At 52.6% G+C, this 9571-nt stretch overlaps 1 protein-coding gene across 1 annotated transcript in view; it reads right to left on the bottom strand.

Moving 5' to 3' along the window:
* Nucleotides 1-905: 905 nt before the first annotated feature.
* Nucleotides 906-9571, bottom strand: part of HUNK (hormonally up-regulated Neu-associated kinase) — a 140722-nt gene continuing 132056 nt past the window's right edge. Inside the window, exons 11-12 of the mRNA XM_013006896.2 lie at nucleotides 6393-6573; nucleotides 906-4428 (exon numbers count right to left, since the gene is read on the bottom strand). Coding sequence (XP_012862350.1) covers nucleotides 3764-4428; nucleotides 6393-6573 — 846 coding nt within the window. The 3' untranslated portion in view covers nucleotides 906-3763. The remainder of the gene's footprint in view (nucleotides 4429-6392; nucleotides 6574-9571) is intronic.

The raw sequence follows: 9571 nt of genomic DNA, 5'->3' as shown, positions 1-9571 counted from the left end.
CTGTCCGGAGAAACTAATCATGGACTAAAAGCAAAACGAGGACACAATCTAGAATCTTCATAGACATTCTTTGTGTGCCATTTCCAGTCTCCATGGAAGATCCCCCCAAGCTCACCCCAGGAGCTAAAACAAATTCTGACTAGTTTTGAACTGCTCATGGACACTCTCAGTGTAGATTCCCCTCTTGCAGGTGGAATGAAGCAAACAATGCCCCAGAGGCCCCACAACCCAATTCCCAATAATACCCAGTGTGTACAGCAGTGTTTAAAATCTAGGGGTCTGAGGTCTCTGGATGGCCCAGACTAGAGGCAACCCGAGCTCCGTGTTGCCGGGGGTGTGCAAGAGGATTGTTCAATTGAGGTATTCCACATACCCGGAAACGACTGCCCGAGGGTTGAGTCAGACTCCAACTCCGTTCCTCAGGTTCCTCCTTTTGCTTCCGGCCCCATTTCTGCTTCAAGTGTGTGCGGGCACTCAAAATTGGGGTGCTTGGCACCCTAAAATGCCTGACGCAGTGACATACCCTGCTCCATCTTGTCTGAACGCCTGCTTCTGAGAGCTGTACCTCTTGTACTAATTTCAATAGTTTGTTGAGCAGGCAATGTGGCTACACTTGGACAAGTCTGGGTAAGTCTGAGTAAGTTCAACCAATCCTGATTTTTCCTGAGCAGTTTCTGCTTTTCCACTATAAATCTCTCCTCAGCTCCAGTAAACCAGGGCCCTTGTCAACCCCCTGGTGGCCCTGGGCTACCTGATTCGTGAATTGCTCTGTCCCTCAATCAATCTCCTTTGCTCTCACTTTAAACTCACTTCAGTGGCTGGACCGATGCCTTTCCCTAGGGGAGGGTACGGCCATTTGTAATGGACTCCATGTTTCACGATTGACCAGTAAATACATGATGCAGTCACAGTGGGGGAAAGTATATTTCACAGTCGTTATAAAAGTACATATATTTCATCCCAGTGACATAAACAGAGTCCTTACTGATGCCCAAATCAGATCATTGAAACGGACAGTTCTCTCCTGCATGTCCCGTGATGATAATTCAGTCATTTCTGCCTGAAATCCAGGCCAGTTGAAGCCACAGGCACAGTGGACTGATGAAAAGCAGCCCTGGGTCACACAGACAACACACCTGTATGCACTTAACAAAGGGGCAGTCAAGCTTGCCGTATAAATACAGTAAGCTGATCAAGAGTTTGACATTTCTCCTTCCACTCAATTTCTAGACTTGTCACAAAACCACAGTTGCTACCTCACCCCCCCCTCAAACCTCTCACTGGGTTCAGGATAAACCTGAGTTCATAGTTCCAGTCGCCAACTGCGCGGTGGTTAGTGAGCCATTCAACCGTCCATAGCTGTTCTTGAAGCACATGAGGAATGAGAAACGTTTTCCCTAGTTAACAATCACACGCTCCTGTTCTCAAGGAAAGTAAAATACAAGCAAAAGATACCAAGGGCTAAAGGAGTTCACAACATCCAGGGAAAGCCAGGGCAGGCTCGCAGAGCAGGGCAGCAGCTGCTGCTGGAAACCTCTTTTAAGGTTTCTTCCGGGGCCAACATCAAACACGTTAGCACAAATGGACAGAAGCGTCCTCTCCAGGTGATTCTCTCTCTCTCTCTCTCTCTGCTTACAAAGTTCTGGAAGTTGGTCTGAAGCCATTCAGAAGACCACCACCAATGGCCAGGAAGTGACCCCCTCACACAGTGCCCTAGAGTCAGGGGGAGCCCCGCGGGAAGGGGAAGCAGCTCCCGGTCTTGCCAAAGCATCTTGGGGGCTTCAGGAGTCAACCAAATATCATCCTTCCCTCACTGAGTGACGTGTGGGGATTAAAAGATGTCGCCAGAGGCTGTTAACTGTGGACACTATGAAGAAGCACCTCACAGCTGTGTGGCAACGGCTGGTTACCAGTGAAAATGAAGCCAGGCTTCCCCCGCTCAAGTCTTGGCCTGTTAGGGAGTCAGCTGAGACTACTATTGCTGCCCAGTGTGTCCACAGTGATGGTTTCTGGTCACCCCACTGTGTCCACGGTGGTGGTTTCTGATCACCCCACTGTGTCCACGGTGGTGGTTTCTGGTCAGAAGTCGAAGGCTCCGTGCCATCGTGTAACCCATCTCCTGTGCTAAGCGCTCTTCATTACCCAATCCTGCCCATGGCCAAGGACACCCAACCAAGTGCCCCACACTGGGGAGAAGCCCCTTCAGGCTCCAGCTAAACAAGGTCAGACAGTACCAATGTCCACAAAACGTGCACAGAGGGACAAAACAGACACAAAACCAGAGATGCGTCTTTGGTTTGATCCTTGGCAAAAGGTGTGTGAACACAGAACATGGACTAGAACCCTGTTTGTAGAACATCGTTTCCTCGACGAAGAAACGGGACTTTGATCTGAACACCCCCACCCCCCACCCCCAGGCAAGCCTGCTCCCGGATCAGGGCAGACGAAGTGAGCTCTGAAGCACTCGCTTGCCTGGCAGCTCCAATACTGCACTGCCCAGAGGTAAGGGTGCCTTCTTGCTGCTCAAATTCAGCCTTAACCCCTTTTCCCACTTTCTAACTGTGCTCCGTGCGTGCCCTCCGGAAGGATCCGAGTGATGGTGGGCCCACAGCCCTGAGTGCCCAGGCTCTGCCCGCTGTGTCCTCCCGTGAAAGCAGGACTCTGGTGGAACTGTGTCCCGTCTCTCCACCTAGGTTTTTTACAAATCGGGCTATTTTGATCTAATGACAGCACATGAAGAAAAACCTCTCCAGGGAAGAGAATTCAACCGTCGGCAGTTTTCACCCCACAACCAAACCGACCAGGAAACCAAGGGTCAGAACAGCGTTTCGGAACGAGTGCTCCCTTCTCTTCAGTCATTCAGCAGGGCGCTCACCGTGGGTTCAGCGCTCAACGTTCAACTGCCCGTTCTCCGCCGAGCGAGCAGGGTCGCAGCTGGGGGCGTGGCTCCCCTCTCCCTTGAGTTGCTGGGAGTAGAGCTCCTGCTTGCAGTTCCTGCTGGCCTTCCCTGCTGCTTCACCAGCAGAGGAATCGGGGGAGGGCTGTGAGCACCTCTGTGGATGGATGGGCCACCGTGGGAAGCTGCTGGGCCCGCCAGTCTCGAGAGCAGAGCCCTGCACCAAGGCACACACAGCGCTCTGGTGCAGAGAGGTCTTGAAATAGTCTGCGTCATCCCCGGGACCCAGACAGGAGGCTGATTCCTGGTGCTCCTCCCCAAGCCCAGGGGCAGTGGGGCTTCAGTGGTGGAATTCTTGTCTTCCATATGGGAGGCCCAGGTTTGGTTCCCAGCCAGGGCACCGTATGCCTAGCATCACCTGTCTGTCAGCGGAGGCCTGTGGGTTGCTGTGATGCTGAATGGGCTTTAGTAGAGCCTGCAGACTGAGCTAGACAAGGGAGAAAGGCCTGGCAATCATCCTATGGATCACAGTGTGAAACTGATTTACGGGGATAGCGCAGGCTCTGCGGGGTTCCCTTCTTCTGGACATGGGATCAGCATGGGCCGGGGTTGGGGGGAACTGGAGAGTGGATGGGAAGAAGGGGGTCGGAATGCTGAAACTGGCTACACCAGTAGCCAGCTCTGGTGAAAGTTACCAGCATCTCTGGGGGTCCCCTGTGGGGCTGGGTGGTACAAGCTGAGGACGGGTCGGCTGTTCCAAAGCTGGAGCAGACACACGAGCTGGCAAAAGGTGAGGTCTCAGTCTCTTCAGGTCCTGGCAGATGTGCAGAGCCCTGTCCCAGCAGACCAGGAACCCCGAGGGCCAGGTTAACACTGGCCTTTGAGGCCATCGGCCATATCGAGGGAGAGGCTGACGGGGGCCAGAGGCTGCAGCGGTGGCATGCTGGTCTCTAGGAGCCTGTCGGCTGAGGGCTGCAGGCTCTGATGCCGCTTCCTTAGCATCTGCCCAATGCCCATCATGGGGAACCTGCCGCGGCTCTTCACACAATTCGGGCTCCCCAGAGGCTGTGCGGTGCCTACAGTGAGGACCGGGGGTGGGGAGCACACGCCTTCGTCCCTGGGGTGGCTGTTCTTGTCTTCATGAGCGAAAGAGACCAGCGTGGGGTGTGACGGCGTCTGCACAGGTGAGGTGCTTCCGGGTGGCAGGCCCAGGGAGAGCGTCCTCTCGCTGGAATTCCTGCGAGCACAGTTCACCGGGGAGCCCAGGACCCGGTAGTGATGGGCCGGGGAAAGCAGCAGTTCTGTGGGGTCATCACGGTCCACGGACTCAAAGGAGCGCACCATATCCAGCATCAGGAGGGTCTCCTCTTTAGGGGAGAGGCTGGTGCTCCCCGGCCCTTGCTGGTGGGGCTCTGGTTTCTTTACGATTCTGGGGGTCCTCGGAGGCGGGACGGCAATGAACTCCATGGATGAAGAAGCCACACAATTGGAATCCGAGGTTTTGCGGAAAATGCTGCGGCAGCCAAAGGCATCTACAACCGAGAAAGCAGATGAAAGTACGAAAAATGACCAACAGTGCGCATAGCCCTTCTTGCGCCGTCCACCCGGCTGCTCAGAGCGCAGACACAGGGGAAGTCACTGAACCTGGAAGCAGACAACCTTGGCTACTCCACCAAGCGGGCAACAGCAGCAACCAACTGTCCCAAGGGCCTGTCCAAGTCCTTCTGGAAAGGGGAGGTCGCCTTGGTTCCTATATGTCTCCTGGCACCAACAGTTATGAATTAAATTGTGCCTGCATAGTATGTTTTGGAATCCTTAGCCCTATGGAAAGGTGCCTAGGTGCGGGTAGTGGGTTATGTGCTGGGCTGCGAACCACAAGGTCAGCAGTATGAGGCCACCAGCTGCTCCTCGGGAGGAAGAGGAGGCTTTCTACCCCCGTGAAGAGTTGCAGCCTCAGAGAGACTCACTGGGGCAGCACTGCCCAGTCCTGTATGAGTTGGACTAGACTCAATGACAGTGAGCTGGAGCTTGGGTTTTTTTTAATACCTGGGGATGCAATCCCATGGGCAATAGGGTTTCCTTGTCATGGTAAGTAGGGTGGGCCTTAAACCAATTGCTTGTGAGATTTGTTGTGGGTGTCACGTCGCAAGGAGTGGATTCCGGCCCTACAGGACAGAAGAATCCCATCCCATAGCGTTTCCAAGACTAATCTTTAGGGGAGCAGACTGCCAGGTCTCCATCCTGCAGATCGGCTAGTGAACCTGAACCCCCACCCTTTCGATTCGCATCCCAGCACTTAAGCATGGCACACAACCAGGGCTCCTTTTGAAGATAAGAAAGTTGCAGATTCGGCACAGGCGAGCAAAGATGCTCCACACGAGATCTCCAAGGAACCACGGACAGAAGCTGAAAAGAGTCACAGACCTTCCCCAGAGCCCACACAGAGAGAGTGCGAGAGCTTCCCCTACAGCCGGCGCCCTGCGTGCAGACTTCTAGTCTCCTGCGAGAAAAGAAGTCTGTTTGGGAAAGATACCCACCCACTGTGATTGGTCTGTGACAGCACCATCAGAGAACTAAGACACCCCTGCCCCAAGCATCAGCAAGTTGGTCCCCAGCTCTCCTGTCCCAGCCTGGAAAGAGCCTCTCCCACCTGACGTGATCTGAAGGGAGCCTCCCTGGGTTCTGCCAGGAGGAAGAACACGCCTCTGCTATAGGCTGAGGACAGCAAGCCAAGCGCCAAGGTTTCTATCTCATGTTGGCACCGGCTGGAACGAGGTTTGCCAACTGTGCCAGGAATGAAAGGGGAAGCCCCCACGCCTCTGGTGCCAAGGGGAATAAAGCCAAGTTCACGTGGAACAAACTCTGCTCTGACATCTTTGCTCTGCAGGCCCTGTTGCAGCCCACCTGGCAGTGTCAGGCGCAGCCAAAGGCAACGGGAATCCCCGTGCCGGACTTAAATGAACACATGCAGAAAACCCGCAGGCACAGGGTCCGTGATGACCCCCACGCTGCCACAGACTAAGACCGGTGCTTCATAGGGTTTTCCATGGTTGACTTTATTTTTGGAAGTTCACCGCCAGGCCTGTCTTCTGAGGTGCCTCAGGATATCCTCGAAAACCCACCCTTTCTGATCCCCAAATACCGGGTACCTGAATTGGTCCCTACAATACCATGTTTCTGCCCTTCCAGGGGAGCTTCAAAAAATTGGTGGGAAAACAGAATGAAAAGATCATGGAATTTTTCTGCATACTGTTTGAAGGCTCTCCCACACCTGGACAACCCCCCTACCTTTCCCCTTTCTTTACTCTGTCGTGCGCAGATGATACATGTCCTAGTTGGGCCTCTGATGGCCCTTGGGTCGCCTCAGGTGCACCAAGTCTGCTTTGCATTGGGCACGAGAACCCCCATCCCCTACCCCCACCCTGTGCATAAGAGGCGCACAACAGACACGCAGCTCAGCACGTGTGACTCTGAAGGGCACCCAGGGCTGACTCACCTTTGTCGGGGAGACCAGGCTTGGGGGCCTTCCGGTCCCGCAGCAGCGCCTTGGTGCCCTGGATCTGCGTGATGAGTGAGCCGTTGGCCTGCTTGTGGGGGGCTAGGTTCTTGTCCAACTTCTTGGAAAATGGCCAGTGGAGAAAATCCCCTCTTTTCTCCTGTTCTTTGGGCTTTTTATCCTTCAGATTGGGAGGAAACATAAAATACTGAGACACAAATGAAAGACGCAGCACTTGATCCCTTATCTCTTTAGTCTTCATTGCTCGAGTAGTTTTATCTTTGGGTTCTTAGATTGGAAAACTAAAAGCATCCAAGACATTTGGGGAAAAGGACAGAAGAGTGGTGGTATTCTTGAGTTAAGATTATTATTCTTCGGTGGGATCTCATTAAGGTCTGAACATAAAACACTTGGACGTGACTAAGAGCAATACACAATGTGATTCCTCTTTTAAGTGGCAGCCAGGTGAATTAGACTAACTTGAGCTTTTCAAAAACGCGACACTCTTGACTGCATGTTGAATGATGAATGAGGGTAAAAACCCGGCACCAGTCCGGGCAGCGAGTGGGCTGGATGGTGCCCAGCTTCCCTGCACTACATTTGGTCAAGCTGCTGCAGCACCCAAGAGGGCTTTTCTGGTATTGGCTCTGACTCCCAGTGACCTTCTGCTTCCTAGATTGGAACTCTGCCTAGTCCTGCACCACCGTCTCCACCACTGGTCTGTGTGAGTCGCTGCCTGTACTGCATCATTCCATCTCTGGGGAATTTATTTCCGTTTAGCTGATCCGCTAAGTTTAGGTGACACGATGCCCTTTGCTAGCGATTGGTCTTTCCAGAACTATGTGTGTGAAGTGAGGGGAAGCGTGGCCACCCTGGCTCTTAAGAAGAAGCAAGCATTCTGGGCTTTTTCTTTTAAGACTGATAGGCTTTTTCTTCAGGCAGCCCCTGGGGGACTCACTATTCTTCACCTACACCACCGTTCAAACCTCATCTCACTGCCATTGAGTCGACTCTGACTTAGAACGACCCAACAGGACAGAGTAGACCCGCTCCTGTGCGTTGCCAAGACTGTAGCTCTTGGTGGGAGTAGAGAACCCGTCTTTCTCCTGAGGACACCAGCTGCCGGTTCCAAGGGGCTTTCTGGTCCGCAGTGTAAGCACTACACCCCTAGCAGGTCAACTACTCTGAGCCTGTGGACGGAGTGAAGGGGAAGCAGAGGGAGACTTCTGAAACAGACGGTCGGCATTTAAAGCTGGTGCCCTGAGAATTTCCTCACGGCGGTGGCTTTTCAAAGAGAGCAACTTTAAATGTCACCACTCCCAGCTTCACATCAAGTCTTGTTTCTTCAGTCAAGCCAGGAGGCGGCCAACACAATGAGGGTGAAAATCCGTCACCCTGAGCAATCCTGCTGGAGGAGCCACTGGCTTTCCTCCCAGCCCTCCTGTGTTGTCGTCTGAGCACTGAGCTGTGTGCTTAAAAGTGGCACATAGTTAGCCATTTTTGTTGTAAGTCTTGCCTTTATTGATTGAATCCTTCAATGGACGCGAACTTGACAATTTCATAGCTCACCCACCCCACCGCCTCTGGAAGACAGCCAGACGCCCGGAGGAAGCTCAATAAACGGTCACTGAAAAGGAAAGGAGTGCCAGGAGAGACCCGACAGAGCTGAAGTAATGGAGTTCGAGCTTCTGGGAAGGGCGATGCCACTCAGAAGTTCTCTCCCTGGCACTGACGCCCGTGTGTGATGTTGACAATTACACAGAGCCAACCCCGTCGACTTGACTGTGGGTCAGGAGAGAGAGATGTTTCAGTTCCCCCTTGAACTTGAAAGCATTTGCAATTCAAGAGAGCTCATCTATTTTTCATGTGTGCCACTGAAAAGCTCGAGGAAACCTCACCCTCTTGCTCTTTTATTGCCTTTTCTCAAGAGGCTTTCCAAAGCCTCCACCGAGCGGGGGCTCATGAAGTCTGGGTTTGGGGTGGGAGCGGAGGGCAGAGAAAACAGGGGCAGGGAGGAGGCCACAACCTGAGCTTTGCCCGAGGGGAAGCGTCTCACTTCTTGCTTGGTTCCATCTCTATTTTTATATGAAATGGATCAAGTCTACCTGTGAACATCTTAAACAGCACGCGCACACACACGTACGCAGTCACCGCTTATTAGACAATGTTTGGAAGAACAAACAAACAAATCTCGATTTTCCCTCCCTTTCCCCTGCCCTGGTTTTTTGGTTTGTTTCAGGATGATTTTTTGAACAGTGAGAAATCCTTTGCTGCCTCTGACTCCTCTGCTTCTAGGTTCGTGTCTCTCCTTCTTAACCTTCCTTTGCGCTCTCAAAAGCGACAGGTTCAAGATGGAAAAGTTTGGGAAGCTGTGGGGGTGGGGAGGGGGCGGGCTGCGTCATCAACCAGATGGAGCTCATTAGCACCAAGAGGCGCACAACACCAGGGAGTTTGCCATGAAATGCGACCCTGGTCGGCTCGGGACGGCTCCACTGTAACAGACGAGAGGATGAAAACCAGCAGAAAGTCAGTTCTGGGACAGGAATGGGGTCAATGACATTGCTGAAAACGTACTATGGTAGTCGCATAATCTGTTGTCAATTTGAGACTTAACAGTGAAGGGGTGGACTTTAGCCTGTCAATCAGGTCACAGCTTGATGACCTCATTTGGAGCGTTAAGGAGATAAATAGTTTGCTGGAGGTGGGATAGACACACGCATACCCCATGCAAAACATTCCTGTTGAGAAGACACAGGGAGCTACTCTAGAGCCCTGAAGCCGAAGGAGCCACATGGAGACCCCTGCCAGCACTGAGATGCTTACACTGCCACTGGGTCCACAAGACTTCCCACCCACTGGCCTGTGATGTTCCTGCATTCGGCGTCATTGCATGTGTTGTGTGAGTCTGAAGAGGAATTTATAGATTGGTGTTGGACATATGGGCTAATCTTGGACTTATGGACTTGATCTGGCCTGGGCTGGGATGTTTTCTCAATATTCAATTGCTCTTGTATATAAAGCTCTTTCTTATACACATGAGTGTCTATGAATTGGTTTCTCTGGTCTACCGGACTAACATACCTATTAAGACCACCTACGTTGAACTCAAATCCAGGATCCTGCATGCTGGTGTTCCCACAACAATAACCCCAGAATATCCCTCTCCAGCCTAAATGACT

Source organism: Echinops telfairi, unplaced genomic scaffold, assembly GCF_000313985.2.
Source record: "Echinops telfairi isolate 266 unplaced genomic scaffold, ASM31398v2 ScPeMD7_7469;HRSCAF=8507_0, whole genome shotgun sequence".
Lineage (NCBI taxonomy): Eukaryota > Metazoa > Chordata > Mammalia > Afrosoricida > Tenrecidae > Echinops > Echinops telfairi.
This window is presented reverse-complemented; position numbering and strand designations above follow the sequence as displayed.